Source organism: Macrotis lagotis, chromosome 1 (assembly GCF_037893015.1).
Source record: "Macrotis lagotis isolate mMagLag1 chromosome 1, bilby.v1.9.chrom.fasta, whole genome shotgun sequence".
NCBI classification, from domain to species: domain Eukaryota; kingdom Metazoa; phylum Chordata; class Mammalia; order Peramelemorphia; family Peramelidae; genus Macrotis; species Macrotis lagotis.
Genome location: NC_133658.1, coordinates 326,767,292 through 326,787,924, shown reverse-complemented (window position 1 = coordinate 326,787,924; position 20,633 = coordinate 326,767,292). Strand labels below are relative to the sequence as shown.

Here is a 20,633-nt window from a genome sequence, read left to right as displayed (position 1 = left end):
TGATTCAGAAAATGTGGGTTTGAATTCTGGTATTTAGATTGTAGCTGAAGTTATTGACATTTGGCAAGCAAGCATCCCTGGGTGTCAGGACAAAAGGGCTATGGTCCCTGTTATCAAGGAGCTTTACAATCTGACAGCAACTATGATCATTTCAAGATTGTTGAATCAAATTGAATTAGATTATCTGCTAGAGAGTGCCTGGCCCCATATATTCTGCTGTAGCCTCTAGAGCAAGCTTCAAGATGAGCAGCTCAATGGTGCCATATGTGAGGCCTGGAATCAGGAAGAAAGTGAGTCAGCTCACCTTTCTGAGTTCAAATCTGGTCTCAGACACTTACTAACTGTATGACCCTGGGCAAGTCATTTAGTCTTGTATGCCTCAGTCTCCTCATTTGTAAAATGAGCAAGAGAAGGAAATAGCAGCTCACACCAGGATCTTTGCCCCAAATGAGGTCATAAAGAACCAGACACTAATGAAGGGAGTGAATAACAATAGCCTTAAAGTGTAGAAGAAAGAGCCATCTTGGGTCTGGGTCCCTAGGCCTCAAGCGCTTCACTTCATGTCTTGCAAGATGGAATCATTACCTTCTTTCTCGGCATGCCACCACCCTCCCAATACCCCCCCCCCCATTTGCTGTGTATAGAGGCAATCTCTACAACTCCTCTGGTCTCTCAGAGCACTCTGTATTAGCAGCTAAATGGCATTTATCATATTCTGACTGCATCAGAAGCTGGTTCACATACACCACATGCAAGTAACCTTGGGTCCTCTAAGCTGGAAAGTCTCAGCTGTGGGTCTGGTGGCAGTCTGCATGTGTGTGTCGTCTCCGGACGGCTGTTAAGTGCAGAGAGGTGGATCATCTATAGGTTTGTCTCTAGCAGACTTAGGAAACATGCAAGGTGCCACATGGCACACCCGGAGAAGATGCAAAAATCTTCCAGAGCAGTCACTGATTCTGGAGTCAGAGGGCCTAAGAGGTCAAATCCTGCCTCTGACAACTACCCTCGTGGGGGCGGCTAGGTGGTGCGGTGGACAAAGCACCGACCCTGGAGTCAGGAGTACCTGAGTTCAAATCCAGCCTCAGACACTTACTAATTACCCAGCTGTGTGACCTTAGGCAAGCCACTTAACCCTATTTGCCTTGCAAAAACCTAAAAAATAAATGACTTTCGTGGCCTTGGGCAAATCACTACAAACTTCCCGGGTCTCAGTTTCCTCATCTGTGAGATGAAGGTGTTGCTCTAGATGAGTTCAAGTTTAAATACGAGCCGGAGCCGCACACTGCGCGCCAATCACCAAGCCGCATTCACGCCTGTGGCTGCTCGGCCACGCCCGACCTCCCATGCCGCTATTTTGATTTTTTTTTATTTTTTTCAAGGCAACGGGGTTCAGTGACTCCCCCAAGGCCACACGGCCAGGGAAGGAGTACTGGGGCCGCGTCTGGGCCCGGGTCCGGCCGCCCCCCCCCCCCCCCCCCCCGCCAGGCCTCCGCTAGCCGCGGGCCGGCCGGGCGCCCCCTCGCGGCGGTCTCCGTGGAGACGCGCGCCGCGCCCCGCGCGTCCAGAGCCGCTCCGGCATGCCCCAGGCGGCGCCCCCGAGGAGGAGGCCCCCGGGCCGGGGCGCAGCGGGGGGCCGCGCGCGGAGCCCCCGCCAGGCCGCCCCGGCCCCGGCCCCTCCGGCCCCGCTGCGGGTGTGGGCGCCCCTGAGCGTGCGCAGCATCCAGTACTTCAGCCGCCACCGCGGGGAGGTAAGCGGGCGTGGGGGCCGCCCGCGGGGCCCCCCCCGCGCGGGCCGCCGACCCCCTCCCCGCGCGGCCCGCCGACCCCTCCCCGCGCGGCCCGCCGACCCCCCCCCCCCGCGCGGCCCGCCGACCCCCTCCCCCCCCGCGGCCCGACCGACCCCCCCCCGCGCGGCCCGCCGACCCCTCCCCGCGCGGGCCGCCGACCCCCCCCCCCCCCGCGCGGCCCGCCGACCCCCCTCCCCGCGCGGCCCGCCGACCCCCCCCCCCCGCGCGGCCCGCCCCGCCGTCTTCCCGGGCCCCCAGCAGGGCCCCCAGCCGGGCACGGCGGGGCGGGGAGGGGCCGCCTGTGGGCACAGGTCTCAGTCTCCCCGCCCCGGACACCCAGGCCCCCGCGGAGCCCCGCGCCCCCTCGCCACACCTGGCACGCTGGCATCCCCCGGATAGAAGTCCTTGCCGCCCTAGGCGGGCCGAGGCCGGGAACGGCCCGGCGGAGCCCGCGAGGACCCCCGGGCCGCGCCCCGGTGAAAAGCCGAATCCCACGGCCGAGCCGGCCCGCCCCCGGCGAGGCCCGGAAGCTGGCCCCGGCCGCGCGGCGTGGGGGGCCCGGCCCGGCCCGGCCCCACCGGCCCGGCCCGGCCCCACCGGCCCCAGGGTTTGGCCAGGAGGCGGCTTCACCGCTGCGAGATGGCCGCCTCTCGCACACCCCTGGCTTCCGTCTTCTTCGCTGTCTCGGGCTTCATATGAGAAGACAATTCTATAAAGCATAAATCTGGTGTAGAAATGGGAACAATTCTAACTATCATTCTCCAAGCATTTCCCATGTGAGTTCATGAAAACTGGAACTGTTAAAACTAATTTTTTTTCCCCAAAGGGCCACAAAAATGAGCATACCCTTTGACCCAGCAATACCACTACTGGGTCTATACCCTGAAGAGATGATGAAAAAGGCTAAAAACATCATTTGTACAAAAATATTCATAGCAGCCCTCTTTATGGTGACAAAGAATTGGAAATCAAGTAAATGTCCTTCAATTGGGGAATGGCTGAACAAATTATGGTCTATGTATGTCATGGAACACTATTGTTCTATTAGAAACCAGGAGGGACGGGATTTCAGGGAAACCTGGAGGGATTTGCATGAACTGATGCTGAGTGAGATGAGCAGAACCAGAAAAACACTGTATACCCTAACAGCAACAAGGGGATGATGATCAACCTTGAAGGACTCACTCATTCCATCAGTTCAACAATTGGGGACAGTTTTGGAGTACTAGATACCACCTGTAGCTAGAGAAAGAATTGTAGGGCAGCTAGGTGGAGCAGTGGATAGAGTACTGGCCTTGGAGTCAGGAGTACCTGAGTTCAAATTCAGACTCAGATACTTAATCATTACCTAGCCATGTAGCCTCGGGCAAGCCACTTAACCCCATTGCCTTGGAAAAAAATTAAAAAAAAAAAAGAGAAAGAATTGTGGAGTTTGAACAAAGACCAAAGTCTATTACCTTTAAGTCAGGAAAAAAAAAACCCATTATCTTATTATATAATTCAGCTCTTATACTTTATTTTTCTTCCTTCAGGATATGGTTTCTCTCTCATCACATTCAACTTTAGATCAATGTACACCATGGAAACATTGTGAAGACTAACAGACTGTCTTCTATGGGGGGGGGGGGAAGAGGGAAACAAGATTACAGAAAAAATTGTAAAACTCAAAATAAATAAAATCATTTTAAAAGAAACAAAACAAAAACTAAATTCTTTTAAACCAGTCAACCAGTCCAATCCAACAAGCATTCAAGCCATGCTAGAGATAGAGACAAAAGGAAAGGAATCTCTGCCCTGAGGTGCTGAAATTTTACTAGGAAAATGTAGCATGTATTTGTATTTGTAATGTAACATGTATTTGTATTATAATTTGAGATTGGTGAGGTCAGTAATAAGGGAGATCAGGGACTGCTTCCTATAAGAGGGATGTAGACATAAGGGAGTGATGTGGGCAGATGAATGTGAAGAAAAGAGCAATTTGACTGAAACATGGGGGAACAACAAAGGGGAGCCATGTGAAAAAAGGGGAGGAAGGTAGTCTTGAGACATTGTAAACTTAGGTTTCAAAAATGCTAAATGGAGGAGTTTGGATTTTAGTTTTAGAGATAATAAGGAATGATTGAAAACTGAGCAGGAGAAATAACATGATCAGATCCCTGCTTTAAGAAGCATTATGGTTTGGAAAATCTAGAAGATGGGAACCCAATTAGAGAAGTCCTGGAGGTGGCTGTTGATGTAGAACTGTCAGGCTGGAAACAGAAGGATTGGGTATAAAGATTTGGGAATCCTATGAAAAGAGTTGATTGAATTCATAAGATGCTGCTAAGGTCGTGGCGTCAGAGACACAGAAAGACACAGCTACCGAGACAGAGAGACTGAAACAGAAACAGAGATAGACAGGGGGAAAGGAGGGTCAAGGTGGAGGGGGCCCAGCATTTTAAACTAAATTTTAAAACATTCACTTAGCAGCTACTCTACTGTTGAGGGAAAAGTTCCCATAAGGCACTGTTTTCATGGAGCTTGGAGAGTGGAATTATTGAATTAAATTATTGAACCATCAAACTTAATAGGAATTTTGAAAATGAATTAAATTGTGGAATGAAGTGGACCAGGCTGCCATGGGTCACAAGTAAATGAAAACTCGACCAGGGATTTAGAGCCTTTCTCGAGACCATTTCAATTCAGCCTTCTGACTTTGCAGATGAGGAAACTGAGTCCTGAAAAGCTGAAATGGCTCCGGAGCCTGGCCCCTGAGGCAGGTGGTTTGGAGGGGAATCCAACAGAATTCTTCCCTCCCAGGTTAATTCGTGCGCCTTCTCCCCGGACACCAGGATCCTCCTCACCTGCTGTGATGACAGCAAGCTCTACATGTGGGAGGCTCGGACTGGCCACTTGCTGCGGAAGCTGCAGGGCCACACAGGTGCGTCCCACCCCCCATCACCCCCGGGCCCTGCGCTTGGCACAGCTTCCTGAAGGGGGGTCAGACCGTTAGGGATGCACAGCCCCCTCCCTGCCAAGCTTCCCCCATTGCTTCAGTGGCTAGTTGGAACCGCATCGGCACTCCGGGGGAAAGGTGTGTATGGAGGGGGGAAGGGCTTCTTCCAGCACTCTCAGACCAGCCCTTTGCGGAGCTCAGGCTGTCCTTAGGAGAGGAACTGGACAGTAAGAACTCCAGAGTTTCTAGGTCCATAGTCCTTGCCGTTTGAATTTTTCTGGGGTCGTAATAGGTAAGTGTTAGAATTAAATGATCTCAGATCCCTTCAAGAGCTAACAATTCTGTTCCAAAGTCCCCTCCGTAGGGCCCTGCCACTCACACACAGCCTCTACTGGAAGGAAAAGAAGGGAGAAAATGAAGTTTGGAGTGGTCCTGACTTCCTTTTATTTACATCAATCACACCACCCATGCCCAGGAGCCCCAACCCACTCCTCCTTACTTACTTGTATGCTTATGAAGAAGGAAACTACCTTCAAATCCAGTGAGTCCAGTGGCCAGATGTGAATGTTAAGTGACTTGCTCAGGATCTCACAGCTAGTAAGTGTCGAGTGTCTGAGATGAGATTTGAGCTCAGACTGACTCTAGGCCTGGTCCTCTACCCAGTGGAAGGGAGGGTTGGATGAATGGGTAGATGGATGGAAGGATGGATGCATGGATGTATGCATGGATAGAGAGTAAGCCCTTAAAAGTGCAGATTATCTGCTTGGAACTGTATTAGGTGCTGGGGATAGAAATACTAGCCAATAAATTGTTCCTACCCTCAAGCTTAGTTTTCTCGTGGGTAAAGACAAAACAGAAAAAGAGGCTGGGAAGTGGTTGAGTGTGAAGTGACTGTCACTTTTATAACTGCTGTCAGGATATAAATTCCCTGAGGGTAAGGGACTCCCTTTTATCATTTTGCCTTTGTGCCTTCATTGTCTTTACACACAGTAGACGTTTAATGTTGCTTGCCTAAGGCCAATATGTTTCAGATCCAAGAATGAAAAGCAGGTTTTCTGAATCAAAGAGTCTCAGATCCAAAGGGGCCCTCAAAGGACTTTCTGGTCCAACCTGTTCCAGAACAGAAATTTCCTCTACAACAAACCCCACTAGTCATCCAGCCTTCATTTGAAGATGTCCTATGATGGAGAACTTAACACTTTTTTGAGACTACCCATTTCTCTTCTGGATGTGGGTGATTAATTAGGAAATGTTTTATTCCATTGCAGATTTCTCTTTCTGTAATCAGTTTCTCCACAGTTCTCCCAGTTTTGCTTGGCTGAGCCAAGCATTTGAAACTTCCCCTCCCTTCAAATACTAGAAGACAGTAATATTAGTTAAAATAGCTAGTGTTTATGTAGCACTCTGTTTAGCAATGTACAAATCTTATCTCATTCATTCCTCCAAATGACCCTGTGAGATAGCTGCTGTTTTCATTTTACAGATGAGGAAACTGAAGCAGTGGTTAAATGACTTGGCATGGGGGCACAAAGCTAATGAGGGTATGAGGTAGAATTTGAACTCAGGTCTTGTCTTCTTCCTGAGTACAGGCCCCTTAGTCTATTCACTTTGCCACCTAAGTTTCCTGTCCCCACTACATTTTCTTTTTGCCAGGCTAACCATTCTCATCATCTAGTGTCCTCTCATCATTCAGGTTACCGTCCTCTGGATCACTTCCACCATGTCAGTAGCCTTCCTAAAATTGTGGCATACAGTACTAGGCACAGTACTCTAGGTGGAGTTTACCAGGGGAGAAGCACAGTAGGACTACTAATTGAATACTAGTAAAATATCGTTAGGATCACTTACTAGCTACGTTACTTTGGGCAAGCCTCTTTCCTTCTTAGGTCTCAATTTCTTCCTCTGCAAAATGGGGAAGTCTAAAGGGACCCATCCAAAAATCTCATTTCCTATGACCCAATAGGTCATTAACTTTTCAGATTTTACAGGAAGTCTCTTAGCTGGGACTGAAAGAAGCATTTGAAGTCCTTCAGCCTTAGAGGATGCTCTCTACTTAGCTGACCTGCAGGAAGTCAGAATATTGGACCTCATCTGTGCCCTATTCCAGAAAAGGCCATAGGGAGCATATTTTCCTGGAGCCTATACAGTTTGTTATTTCCTGAGGGAGCCTGTTCTTCTAAATTCTATTGTGAACTCTTTATAAGAGGGGTCCAGTTCTATTCTTTCTCTCTTTTACAGGTCCAGTGCTATTCTGCAGATTCTCTCCTGATGGAAAACTTTTTGCAAGTGCCTCTCGTGACTGCACAGTCCGGCTATGGGATGTCCAAACCACCAAGTGCATCATGGTTCTAAAAGGTGTGATGTGTTGGGGAGGGAGAAAAGGGGAGGAAGGTCCTGGGACCAGGGGATCACCACTGGTTTCAGATAGTTTGGTGTGGATCAGAGGAGTTGGATTTGAAATCCTTTTCTAATATTTCTGTGTGCCATTAAACAAGTGACAACCTCTCTGGGTCTTCATTTTCTCAGCTGTAAAAGGAAAGCATTGGTCTAGATTAGAAGTCAGCAAACTATGATCTGAGGCCCAATCTAGATCTGTTTTTGTACATCCCTCAAGCTAGGTTTAGAGCCCTGGACTTGGAGACAGGAAGACTTTTCTTCCTGAACTCAAATGTGGCCTTAGACATTTACTAACTGTGGGACCCTGGGCAACTCACTTAACCTTGTTTGCCTCAGTTTCCTCATCTGTAAAATAAACAAAGACGGCAATGGCAAACCATTCCAGCCTCTTTGCCAAGAAAGCCCTGGAGGAGATCATGAAGAGTCAGACATGACTGAAAATTGAGTGAACAAGAAGAAAAAGAAGATACAGCTAAGAATGGTTTTTAGTTTTTAAAAAAAATCTTAAAACCTAAGTCATTCTTAGTTTGATAGGCAGCAGGCTGGATTTGACTCTGGAACTATTGTTTTCCTTCCCTTGACTCGATAATCTCTCAGATCTCTTCCAGCTCTAACTCCTGTGATGCTATGATAAACAATAGGAAGTTAGGCTGTGTCTAGGTCCAGAATCAGAAGAGAAACCAGGAGGGTAGAGAGAGCTCATGGTTCCTCTTGGAGCCACAGAGAATTCCATGGCACGCATTGCTCCTAAAAGGAGACCCCTCTGTAGGCTTTCTTTTTCTTGGTTCATTCCTCCCTTCATTCCAAAGAAAGACACTGAACTTAAAGAATACAAATGCTTGACTTTGGATGACAATGGCTCTGTCATCTTGAAATTTAAAATTAATTTTAAAAAGTTAAAAGGTTAGGTCATAACATAACTTCTCAGGGCAACTAAGTGGCATGGTGGATACAGCACCAGCCCTGGAATCAGGAGGAATTTGAATTCAAATCTGGTCTCAGAAACTAGCTATGTGACCTGATAAGTCACTTATTCCTAATTGCTGGCAAAACTAAGAACATAGCTTTTCTCAAACTCATTTTTCTCAGGATTCCAGTCCAGGTCTCCTGTTCTGTCCTGCTGAGGTGAAAAGACTGGCTTTAGAGTCCAAAGACCCATGTTCAAGTACCTGGAATCTTACTATACCATACCTGATCACAGATGGTTCCAGAGGAGAAAATGAGGCTGGAGACTTAGCACAGCACCTCCTCAAATTCAATTCTCTTGCATGTCATGGCATCAACTCCCTGATGTCTTAGTCCTCTTCGAGAATGAAGGTGTGTAGGATAAAAATCCACTTTAAAAATATAGAGAAGACTGAGCAAAAAAAAAGTTTATTTTGGCTTTTCTTGAGATAAGGGCACATTCCAAAGCTTACAAGAGTAATGAAGATCAAAGAGCCACCCCAAATTGACAGTCAAGCAAGCTTATATGGCCTAACTCAATTCCCTCCTCCTTCCTATTGTTTCTCTCTGTCGACTCATTGGTTAGTCTTCAGTTACAATCTACTTTTGAAAATCTACCCCATGGTGCTGCTAGGTGGTGTAGTGGATAAAGCACTGGCCCTGGAGTCAGGAGTACCTGGGTTCAAATCCAGTCTCAGACACTTAATAATTACCTAGCTGTGTGGCCTTGGGCAAGCTACTTAACCCCGTTTGCCTTGCAAAAACCTAAAAAAAAAAAAAAATCTACCCCAGCAACAAAGAAAAGAATGAAAGGTTTCATAAAATATTACCTCATCATCCAGATGAGAACATCCAAAAGGCTTTTAATGACCTTCTATGTCTATCTAAATGAAATAATGTCTGAGTATGCAAGGTCTTCTACTATCCTCCTAGTCAGTAAAAATAGCCTGATCAAAAGTTAGAAGAGTGAGCCTCCAGTTTAGAGTTTAAGGATAATTTATTCTTAGGGGCAGCTAGGTGGTACAGTGTATAAAGCACTGGCCCAGGAGTCAGGAGTACCTGAGTTCAAATCCAGTCTCAGAGACTTAATAATTACCTAGCTGTGTGGTCTTGGGCAGTCCCCTTAACCCCATTGCCTAGCAAAAACCTAATATATATATATTCTTTAATATTTCTTAACCCTGAAAGAACTTCAGTAGGAATATTAACCCTAAGACGGTTTTATTGGAGAATATTCCACTCAAAAGGAAACAATTTCCTGAAGACTTGGGGTGGGGGACTCAACACCTCTTGAGGCAGCCCATTCCGCTTTTGAGATAACTTTTGTTAGGAGATTTTTCCTGACATCAAGTCTACACTTGCCTCATTCTCAGCTTCTACCCATTCCTCCTCCAGGGTCAAACAAAAGAAACCTAATCCATCTCCTATATGGTGATGACCTTTCAAATACTTGAAGGCAATGATCATGTTCTTCCCCCATCCCACCCCACCTGCCCATTATTATCATCTCCAGTTTCTTCAATTGGTCCTTTTCTCCCCAGATTTTAACTAATGCCTAGCACATAGAAAACATCTATTTAATACTTTCTGTTAATTATTTATAAAATGAACTCAAGGCTGTTGTTCACCCCCTCCTCTGAACACGCATCAGCTTATTATGTTCTTTTAAAACTATGTGGCATAGAATTAGAACAAATTATTTTCATCTATCCATTCTGCCAGGGTAAGTTTTCTTATGTTTGGGGTTAGACATCCCCATTAGAATGACTGACTGTCCCTTGGAAAGGAATCCCAAATTTAAGTGTGAGAAATTAGTGCTTTCATTCTCATAAAATCTTTGGGAGGTAAATGATTAGGTGATCCCAGGTCACACAGTAAGTCTTGTAATCTGGCTCTTATCTCCAACCTTCTAAGGTATATCAAACATTTGTACTTAAAAACTCACTCCACCAAGTCTTTGGCAAGAGTTCAATCACCACTTTTCTTCTGCCTTGTGCCCTTCATTTTATGCCACAGACTGGACAGGAGGCCATTGCTGGGGGCTAATTGTTTCTATTTCATGTACCCTGTCCTGCACTGGGATTTTCCAGGTCACTCCCGGGGTGTGGAAACAGTCAGCTTTAGTCCAGACTCTAAACAGCTGGTATCTGGAGGCTGGGACCGAAAGGCTGTACTCTGGGAAGTGCAGGTATGGGAATATGGGGCAAGACTGGGTGTGGAGGTGGGGATTGGAGTATAAAGAGCTAGGCTCCCAGGAATAGACTTTCCCCCCGCAAGAAGTCCTAACACTGTCTATTGCAGGAAACTCAGCTAATATAGATTTCACTAAAACCAAACTCACAAAATGAGAGAACACTTGTATACATTTCATCAGGTATCATTCTACAAAGAGACCCTTAAATACATTTCACTGGGGGTAAGAGAGTTGAAAGGAATAGAAAAATCTTAAGTATTAGGAGTCTCTAAAGAATGAAAGTTAATCAGATTTTAGCATAGGAAAGATTAGAACACAAAAATTATTAGAGCTGAAAGGGATTTTAGAACTAAGATTTCTCAACTATGTTAGAAGTGGTGACAATGGGCAGTCTTGCTTTATAACTTTAATTTTTGATGGGATGTATCTAGGAGGTAGCAGGGCATAGTGGAAAGGGTCCTGGACAGAAGACTTAGGTATGATACTTTGGGGCAAGTCATGACTCCATGAGGGTGCTAAACTAGTTGATCTTTAACTAGTTGACCTCTCACTTCTAATGTTTCTCCTTTACAAGTAAACTAGTTTGATGTATATATTCAGGCAGATTTTCCTTGTTTTTAGACAGGCAAAATCATTACTCAACTCCTTGGTCATCGGGATGCTATCCAAAGCAGTGACTTTTCTCCCAATTCAGAATATGTTGTAAGTGTGACCTCTCTTCAGCACATGCAGGGGTGGGCACCTTGACCTTCAGTAGTTTTCCTTGTATGGATTAACTGACTCCTCCATTTTATTCACACACCCCCTTCCCCTGCAACCCCCTCCCTCTGAATCCAGTCACTTGCCAAGTTCTGTTGATTCTGCCTCCCACAACATCCTTTGTATGTCATTGTTTAGCTCAGTCTGGCACATGCGAAACATGCTTTTTCATTCATGCATCTCCTGTCTTTACTTCTCTAGTTCAGGCCCTCATAAATTTAACCTGGCATGTGAAATCTCCCAGTTAGGCTACAATTCATCAATCCCATTTTATTTCATGACTTTTTTTTAAACCAACGTTCCAGACATCTAGATGAATAGTTGCTCTTAAATCTCAACCTAAAGACTTTTGCTTCTTGCTAATTTACAGTGTCTACCCTTATGCGTGGAATGCATTCTTCCTCTGCTGTTAAGAAAAATCTCTCTAACTTTTAGAGACTCTAGCTCAGGGCCTCTAATCCTTTTTGATCCCTCCACCTTCCCACTTCTACCCTTTCCTTAGATGAAAGCTTTCTTTCCAAACTTCTGGTTTTCCTAGAACATTTTATCTGGATTTCCATTTGACATATTGTTTTCATCTCAGTGTCCCCTGACTTTGGGTACAACACTGCTAAGTAGGAAATGCTTTATAGATAAAGTCGTTTACTAGTGAACCCAATTGGGACAGCTAGGTGGGGCATCAGACAGAGCACTAGCCCTGGAGTCAGGAGGATCTGAGTTCAAATGTGAATGTAGGTGTGGGATAATTAGGAATTTGCACACAGGAATTGTAAAGTACAACTGCCATTACAGACTTCTTTTCCCTAACTCCCAGTTATTTTCCATTACATTGTGGTCACTATAAACTATGCTCCTAGTTCTGCTAACTTCACCCTGCATCCATTCCTACAATTTCCCCCCAGGTTTTTGTCATATTTTTTCATTTTATATGGTGCAGTTTATATAAGCAACAGCACATGAGAAGTAGTTTCATTTCTCACTTTCAGAGCAAGGAAGACCCTTGGGCTTGTCATTCCTTTGACTGGCTATTCATTACACCACCTGCTGACCAGGAAATTACAGGTTTGGTCCTTATGCCAGGGCACAATAATGTTTCATTGTTACAATAGTTAATGCTTTTTTTTCTCTAAATGGCTCCTTTTTTGTCTTTGAGGTAGTATACACCTGCTGAGTTCAGAGCATGCATTAAGTTTTTGCATACAGTTCTAAATTGCTTTCCAGAATGGTTGGACCAATCTTTCTATTTCTTTAGTTTTTTTCTTTTTGTCTAGTTACAAGATGTTTTTAACCCTCCTCCTTTGGTATGTCAACTATAAATTTATGTAGTAGTCATTTTTATATTAGTTACAATCTCCAGTTTTTGTGATTGTATTTTGAAATTTCATGTGGAATTGTCTTAGTACATTAATCTTTTACTAACCTAACAAATTTTTCAAGTCTATGAAAATGGCTGGATGTGGTCAAGAGCAGTCATTTGAAACCTGGTTATTTTGTCATGGCTTCAAAACCAGACACTGATCTCAACACTCATCTTCCCATCTCACCTGCCTTACCCTTGTTTTCAGGTTGGCCAGTTGCTCTAGTAATTTCCAGATTGAGTCAAACTAGCAATGGTTGTATAACCTTGGATTCCTCTGAATTTTCTTCACCCTATCAGCTGATCACCTGTTACCATGAAGGGTTCCATCCCTTCTGGGTCACCCCCGCTCTGAGGGAAGGATTTCTTGTCACTTTATGAAGCCTCAGCTCTCTCCTATCCCTTCCCTTTAAGTTAGCTAGCAGTAGCCTCTGTCTGCTAGAATGATAAATCTTAGAACATACATTGGATGGTTCTTTGTTTGAAGTTCTCACAGCTGCCTACTTCTCTTTCGAGACAGGCTACTGGTTCCTGGGATTTTACAGTCCAAATTTGGGATCTGCGTACAATGGATAAAATTAAAAAAAAAATATTGGAAGGCCACAAAGGAAATGTCAGCTGTGTGTGCTTCTCCCCAACTGGGATCCTGGTAAGGTGGGAGTCTCTTCCCCTGCCTTAGGGAAGGCTTCTCAGAAAAGACCATTGCCAAAAACACTCTCACTTGTCCCACAGGCCTCAGGCTCCTGGGACAAAACCATCTGCCTCTGGAAGCCTGAGACAGGAAAGCTCCTTGCTAAACTGTTAGGACATCTGACCTGGGTGAAGAGCATGGCCTTCTCTGCTGATGGGCTTCTCATGGCTAGCTCAGAATACTCCGAGATGGTAATCCTGACCTCTTTACTCAGTTTAGGATATGGCTCCAGGACCCTGGCTACCCTACCCCAGGTGTCTGGTATTATGGACCAAGTGCTGACTGAACTGAATTGAAATCCTGCCTCTAGTTATTGACCTTCAGTCTAAGGGAGAAGGCTTCAAACTAAGATAAGGGACTTGGGGTAGTTAAAAGAGCTTATTAAACATTCCTGAAGCTCAAAAATTGGGAGATAGCAGCTATCACTATGGAATGGCCTAAATGGCTTTCATCTTGTCCACCACCTCACCTGCTTTATTCCTGACTGTGGCCAGACATCTCTACAACATCTTTCAGACTTCATCCAGCCACAGTAGACACATCAGAGATACATTATTCTCTATTCATCCCTAGGAGAGCTTAGAAGGGATCTGGTCCAATTTTAATTGATGTGAGGACAGAAACAGGTCTCAAGTGAAGAAAAGATATTACCTAGGGCCACAGCATGTTAAAACCAGACCAAGTACACACCATTATTATCCTCCTAAGAAATGTGTACAACTTGTCACGGATTTAGCCTATTTTAACCGATTTGCTTTTCAACATTCAGATCATTTCTGTAACAAGAACCTAAATTTAAAAGCACATAAGGCTGTATATAAAAATTGTTCACACATGTTCTTCCTGTAGGACCTAAAGTCAAGTCTTTCAAGTTCTTTATTGACTTTTTTTTACCTTTTTAAATAGGTCAAGATCTGGGACTGTACAAGTGGAAAATGTACCGACAGCCTGAGGGTAAGATACAGCAGGTGGGCATGTGAGGGTAGAAAATAGTATTATTTAAATTTGCAAGTTATATATAGTTCAATAATCAATGAATTGTTTCCTGGAACATCCAAATCATGTGGCAAGACAAGTAATTAATGTTTTTAATAGAATGGCAAAGCTAGAATTTTCAATGTCATCTAGTCCAAACCTCATAAAGAGAACTGAATGAGATCAGAAGTGACTTTTGCGAGGATCATCCAGCTACTTAGTGGTAGAAATGGGACTTGAGATCAAGTCTTCTGGCTCCCAGTCCAGGGCAGTTTCTACTTTATTTTTTAACAGGGAGTTTTAGAGGTGGCGCATGTCTGTGCTTTCACCCCAGATGGGAAGTTGTTGGTTTCAGGGTCGGCTGATCAACAAATGTTTGGAGAATATCCCAAGAGTTATCAGATGGGCTGTTCAGCCACCCAGAAGTCAGCTCTAAGGAACAACTACATCAAGGCCACTGAAACATGCAATCCAAATCTACATTTCTTGGAATCAGGAGCCACAACAAAGAAAACTAAGAGCAACACCATTTCCACCTGAGGAGTAAAGTGAAAACTCTTAAGACCCAAGCCACATGATAAACAGTTTAACGTTGGGTTAACCCCCAAAAAAGCAACTATCAAGAGAAACTTAAGTCTTCTTAAGAAATGAGTACCTTACACAGTAATCAATAAAGAGTCAACATATTCCAGCCTCAGTTTCTTAAAAGGGACTAAGAGTTAAGTTTTTTGCAGTATTTCACAGGTTATAACAATTTTAAGTTTTTATTTATTAGCACCTGAACAAATTATGCCTTAACAGCAAATTTTCGAAGAGGGTACAGGCGTTCTTTCCTCTGCTGTTTTTTAGTCTTCAGGCTTTCCTCATGTTTATTAAGCCTGCGGCGCATGGCACGGGTCTTCTTGGGCCGAAGGTCCAGGGGCTTGTATTTCTTGCCCTATTTTTGAGAAAACAAGGAATGACCCTCAAGGCAATAAATAATGCATAAAACCTGGGAGAAGAGATTCCAAAGAAACCAGAAGGAATTCACTCTGATAATTCCTGAAAAGGGCTACTCTCTAATCAAGGTTTATTGAATCATGAAAGTCAGTTATAAGGGAACTTTAAAATGTAGTTCAAAATCAGTTTTGCAAATTAGGTTCAAATAAGAGAAGTTACTTGTCCAAGGTCATAGTGGCAGAACTATAATTCAAAGAAAAGCCACCTCATGCTGGCTTTAAACAAATAAATTTTAGAATTGGAAAGGACCTCATTCAACTAATCCAAGTTTCCCATTTGCCTGATAGGCAGCTGTATAATTACATGTAGAATCTGAACCAGGTCCATTTACTTTAGAACCCTGCTGTCTCCTTAGTCTAACTGCTGTGTTTTAAAGCTAAGGAAAAGGGGATGCAGAAGTGACTTGAGTTCCTATAGTTAGAGACAAGAGTTAAACACCCACTAAGCCAATTGTTCTTCTATACCATTCAGCTGATTGGGGAGTTTCATGAATAAATGGTTATGACATGAAGTCTCTCACCCCCAACTGCACAAATGGAAATGTTCAAATTGAGGGAAGTAATTTACTACACTAAATGCTGTGCTAGCTGGAAGAATGGCTGACCAAGTTGGTGAGATGATTACAGATCACACCAGATCTTAAGACTGACTTAAAGGCATCTAACCTGAAAGCACTTAAATTCTATTTTCAAATACTGAAAGACTTGTGGAAGATGAAACCAATTTATTCTGAGAATACCACCATGTTCCCAAGTAATCAGGTTTACAGGCTCAAGGATTAAACCTTCATGCTTCCCTCTCCCTTAATCCCACCCTAGCCAACCAGCTAATTGCTGGAAGCTTTTGTTCGGAAATTCATGTTGCAAGATATCCTTCCTATTCCCATGCTCTTTTACCAGGCTCTCAGCACCTTTCCTAGTCCCATTTTTTATTAATTTTATGCAGCTACCAAAACCAGTTTCCCAAGGTAGAGATCTTGCTCAATCAAGAATCTTCAGGGCATACCAAGGAGATACAGGCAACAAACTTTTCAGCCTTTCAGAATGTGGCTCCAGACTAAGTTCCAATTATTTCAAGCTCATTTTGGCCAAAGTGAACAACTAGCTGTTTGCTGGCTTGACATTCAAGACTCCTACCAATTATGCAATGGAAAAGTTAATGATTTTTGAATTGGGAGACCTGGGTTAATTTTCTGCCTGACATTTAATTCCTGTGTGACTTTGGGTAACTCAGTTTCTCAGACCTCAGTTTCCTCACCTGAAATATAAGGATATGGATGAGATGATCTACCTGTAAAATCCTTCCCAGGTACAACGCTGTTATTAATCTTAACACTCTGCAACCTTTGCATGCCTGGACTGCTTCAGTCTAATGCTATCCTTTCACCCTTCAAATTAGTTTGCATCTACTAACTAACCCGTCCCTATTATAGTTATCGGATGTAATCTAAGGTACCTGAAAGCAAAAACTGTTCCTTTTGAGGTTCAATGACAGTGGCTTGCACAGTTAGTGATTAATAAACATTTACCCACTGTGGGCTAGAAAGGGAAAAAAAACCTTGTCAAATGGACTGACCAAAAAAAATATTCAGGCAGAGGATAAAGGAACAGCTATTAAATATTATTTAGATATGGATTGAACTAGATGAACTGTATCACAAATCACTTTGCCCAGCCCAGAGAGCTCCAGCCTTGGCTCAAAATTACTCAGTGATAGGAGTCCATCCCATTTTCCTTAGTCTTAACTATTCTATCAGCAAATACCTTTACTTTTATTATACTGGCATGAAAATTCCTATGTATCCATACCACCCTGCAATTTTCTTTTTCTAGGACCTAAGTCCCTGGTTCCATTCAAATTAGCTTAGGCTAAAGACAGGGAAACGCAAAAAACTGTACCTTCTGGAAAGCTTACTGAGTTAAAAAAACCCCCAAAAAACACCAGTTCTTAATGCTTCCCAGTAGGAGAATTCTGTAGCAAGATCAAATTCACACTTTCTCTTAAGAGGAGTGCTGGGTGTGTCTTGCAGTTCATTTCAATCACAAGATAAACACTCAACTCCTCCAAGCTCAGCTTACCTTATAGAATTTCCTGAGGTTCTCTTTCTGTGTCTGGTTGATGACAGTCAGGACCCGGGCAATAGATTTTCGGACAACTCGGCTGTTATAATGAAATTTCAGTTTATGAGGAGAGAAAGACAGGGTGGCTGTGATGCTGTCCTACATACTTGAGGATACCAGTAATCTACCCTAGCACCAAAACCTAGAGTACTCAGTCAACATTTGCTGGAAACATATGTTTTACTTAATCTTAAGAACATAAAACAGACCTCAGAACACAAATGAGATTGGAAGCAACAAGATACAACTTCATGTTTGAAGGAAATTGAAACCCGTGACAGAAACGGATCTTTCTACTGTAATAAGACTATTTCTCAATCTTTGCCACTTCATAGACAGACTTCTTTAAAACATATCAGATTTTGGAAGACAGAATCCAAAGACCAGTTAGTCATACTCCTTTTAGAGGAAACTGAGGGCCCAAGATCATGCAGGTGTTTAAGTGGTAGAACCAAGACTCAACTCAGTCCAATTCATTCTAACCAGCTTTCCAGATCTAAAGCATATTTTCCATAACTTGAATCATAAACTAATAATTTCCAGAGTGTTCTTTGAAAACCAGAAGAGCAGCAAATGACATAAATCAACTTCACTGCTATGTTTCTCTAGAAATTGAAGATACTCACATCTTAGATAGTTTGGATGCAGCTCCTCCTGTGACCTTGGCCACTCTCAACTGGGAAAGTTCCACCTTTAAATCATCTAATTGCTTAAGTAGCTCTTCCTTCTTCTTCCCACGAAGATCCCTGGCCTTGATTTTTGCCTAATGTCGAAGCAAAAGAGAATAGAAATTTAATCAGAAAAAGGAATCAAGCTTGAGGATTGAAGAAAAGCAAAAAGCTTCCAATCAGGAATGACTTCATTTACTGGAGGAACCTTGGGTTCATTTCCTCTACAAAAAACCAATTTCAGATCACTTATCATTTAGTTTCTCAGCACAAATCTGTAAGACAATTAAGCAGCAGGAATAATTATTTCATCCCTCCATTTCCAACTCTTTCCATCTGAAATCAAAATGGATTAACTTGTCACATAAGCTAACTAGTCATGAAATATTTTGAACTCAAGTTAAGGTTTCATTTAAATAAAAAACAGGAATTCTCAGAAAACAGTAAAGGATTGGGTAATCACAGGCAGAATTACAAGCAGCAAGATCCACTGTTGACACAGACCGGTTAAGTAAGCCTGGGCAAATGAGCTTCCCGAGACTGTCCAGGCCGTTCGCCCTCGTGGCCCTCCCCATTCTAGTGACTTGATGGCGCCTGTCAAAGCTGAAAGGGCCCGCAGGGACTTGGCCGGGCTGCCCACTCCTCCGCTTTTCCCCCAATAGGCACGCGGGGCCTAGAGACAGGCCGCGACCCGGGCGTCTGCCAGCCCCACGCTCCTTCTTCCCTCCCCAAGGCCGGAAGCGGCGGAGAGGCCGAAGGGTCCGGACGCCGCAGTCGGTGGCGCGGCCCGGCTCCGGCCCCGGCCCGCGAACCTGGGCCGCCCCACCTCGGAGCTCTGGCAGGAGACCCTCGGATGCGGCGCGGGTCGGGAGCCTCCGAAACCCGAGGATGGCGACGGATTCCCCGCGCAGAACTCACCATGATCACGGATGCGAGACTCCACCGCCGGCTCCGAGGAGAAAGAGGAAAGGGGAGGGGCCGGCCCTGAGGACTACTACCGGGTCACGGGCGCGACCAAGTCGAGGGTAAGAAGGGGAGTGTGTGCAGAGAATAGTACAGTCCGCCAAGAAGGGGAGTTAAAAAGAAAAGAGGCGGAAGCAGGTGAGGAGGCGGCCTACTGGGGCACATCCACCCACGGCCGAAGCCAGGGAGGCTCTAGCGCTTTCTTCCATTTTTCAAGACCTGTTTTTAGGCTCTTTCCCCTGGAAGTCCCGCTTGATTCCTCCCCCATCGAATTTCTCTAAACTTGGACCTCATCTTTAGGGTAATATAAGGTCTGTTTTTTTTTCCTTCTGTAAAATCAATCAATCCTACCTTTTCAGTATTATTTTTTACGCATTCCTGACTCCCACACAGCTCAGTGTCCCCGTCTTTCCCCCCACCCTCCTTTCCAAATCCCTTGTTACACTTCAAGACTCAGTTCAAACCAAACTCTTACTTGAATCCTTTGCATTTTAGCAGTTTCTAATGCACTCTCACCCACAATGGCCTAGTATTCATTTTGTGTTTCAACACACGCTGGGGGCGGCTAGGTAGTGCAGTGGATTGAACACCGACCCTGGAGTCAGGAGTCCCTGAGTTCAAATCCGGACTCAGACACTTAATAATGACCTAGCTGTGTGGCCTTGGGCAAGCCACTTAACCCCTTTTGCCTTGCAAAAACCTAAAAAAAAACCATGGCTTTCAAGGAATCCAGGCATTGCCTTGAAAAATCTAAAAAAACAAACACCTCTTATAGCTCTATATGAAGTTGCAAATGTACCTGCTGCATCCCCCATGAGAATGTAGTTTCTTGAGGGTGGTGACTTTCATTTTTGTCTGTATTTCCAGAGCTTATCTCAGTGCCTGAAATAAGTGCTTAATAAGTGCTTGCTGATTGATTCATTCTAGGGGATGACTCATAAGCAGTAACAGCACGATAGCGTCAAGGACCTTGGAAAGATTCTAATCTAATCACCTTTTTACTGAGGTGGAAGCTAAAGCCAGCAGAAGTAAAAGGGTGAAGATCACACAAGTGGCAGAGAATTCTAGAATGTGACCTAGATAACAGATGTGGAATTAAGAAATATTAAAATAGAGAACATTAAGATATAGAATCTATGTTGGAGTTGGAAAAAGGCTCCTAAGGCAGAGAATATGTTAGGACCTGGGAAGACCCATTAAGACTTCCCTTGATTTTGAAGAAATTCAGAAAACTGAAGTTCAGATAAAGATAATAACTGAATTTAAAACTCAGTTTCTTAAAATCTATCCCCAAAAGTTTCAAGCCTAGAGAAGAGTTGAGGATAAAATCCAGGCCCACCGACTCTCAGTTCAATGATCCATTCATTTCATTTCTAATGCCTTCTTGTAACTATAAAGTTCTAAAATAATAAAGTACATCATTATGAATCATTAATTTACATAAATGTTTTTTATTTCCTGTAACTAGACTTACTTTAGAGATAGAAGGGATCTGGACCAGAGTTCAAGGAATTGGCAAGATTTTGACTTTTTAGTTTTTCTTCCCAAACCATCATTTAGGGATGTGGAAAGACAAGATAGCTTTTTTGAAACTCTCTAGCAATGTCCTCTGACAATATTTTGTGATATCTGGAACCTGATTTGGAAATGCTGGCTTCATTACTTACTCCTTATGTGATCTTGGGCAAGTCACCTTTTCTGAGCTCTAAAAATGAAAGAACTGGATTTAAACAGTTTCTAAATTCCTTACTGGGATGGATCGTCTGATACTACTTCATTCCTGGAAATTGTTTGGTTCTATCTGGCTCACACACAGAACCTGTCTGCAATTAACATCTTTAAT

General features: G+C 44.1%; 2 protein-coding genes across 2 annotated transcripts; one reads left to right on the top strand and one right to left on the bottom strand.

Moving 5' to 3' along the window:
- The first annotated feature begins 1,577 nt into the window (after positions 1 to 1,577).
- Positions 1,578 to 18,481, top strand: WDR38 (WD repeat domain 38). The gene is made up of 9 exons (XM_074199455.1): positions 1,578 to 1,748; positions 4,587 to 4,707; positions 6,961 to 7,077; positions 10,155 to 10,252; positions 10,880 to 10,960; positions 12,895 to 13,023; positions 13,107 to 13,256; positions 13,972 to 14,019; positions 14,335 to 18,481. The coding sequence occupies exons 1-9, from the start codon at positions 1,578 to 1,580 to the stop codon at positions 14,578 to 14,580; spliced, it is 1,161 nt and encodes a 386-aa protein (XP_074055556.1). The 3' UTR covers positions 14,581 to 18,481.
- Positions 13,919 to 18,846, bottom strand: RPL35 (ribosomal protein L35). Its single transcript, XM_074211595.1, has 4 exons — positions 18,746 to 18,846; positions 17,786 to 17,922; positions 17,118 to 17,199; positions 13,919 to 14,977 (listed from the first exon to the last, which is right to left on the bottom strand). Exons 1-4 carry the CDS (start codon positions 18,746 to 18,748, stop codon positions 14,828 to 14,830), a joined length of 372 nt encoding a protein of 123 aa, XP_074067696.1. The 5' UTR covers positions 18,749 to 18,846; the 3' UTR covers positions 13,919 to 14,827.
- Between the last annotated feature and the right edge of the window lie 1,787 nt (positions 18,847 to 20,633).

Coding starts and splice junctions, on each gene's coding strand:
- WDR38 (XM_074199455.1), top strand. CDS start 1,578: ATGCCCCAGGCGGCGCCCCCGAGGAGGAGGCCCCCGGGCCGGGGCGCA. Junction 10,961..12,894: donor CTCCCAATTCAGAATATGTT/GTAAGTGTGACC, acceptor CTTTCGAGACAG/GCTACTGGTTCCTGGGATTT. Junction 14,020..14,334: donor AATGTACCGACAGCCTGAGG/GTAAGATACAGC, acceptor ATTTTTTAACAG/GGAGTTTTAGAGGTGGCGCA.
- RPL35 (XM_074211595.1), bottom strand. Junction 17,200..17,785: donor GCATCCAAACTATCTAAGAT/GTGAGTATCTTC, acceptor TCATTATAACAG/CCGAGTTGTCCGAAAATCTA. Junction 14,978..17,117: donor ACCTCAGGAAATTCTATAAG/GTAAGCTGAGCT, acceptor TCTCAAAAATAG/GGCAAGAAATACAAGCCCCT.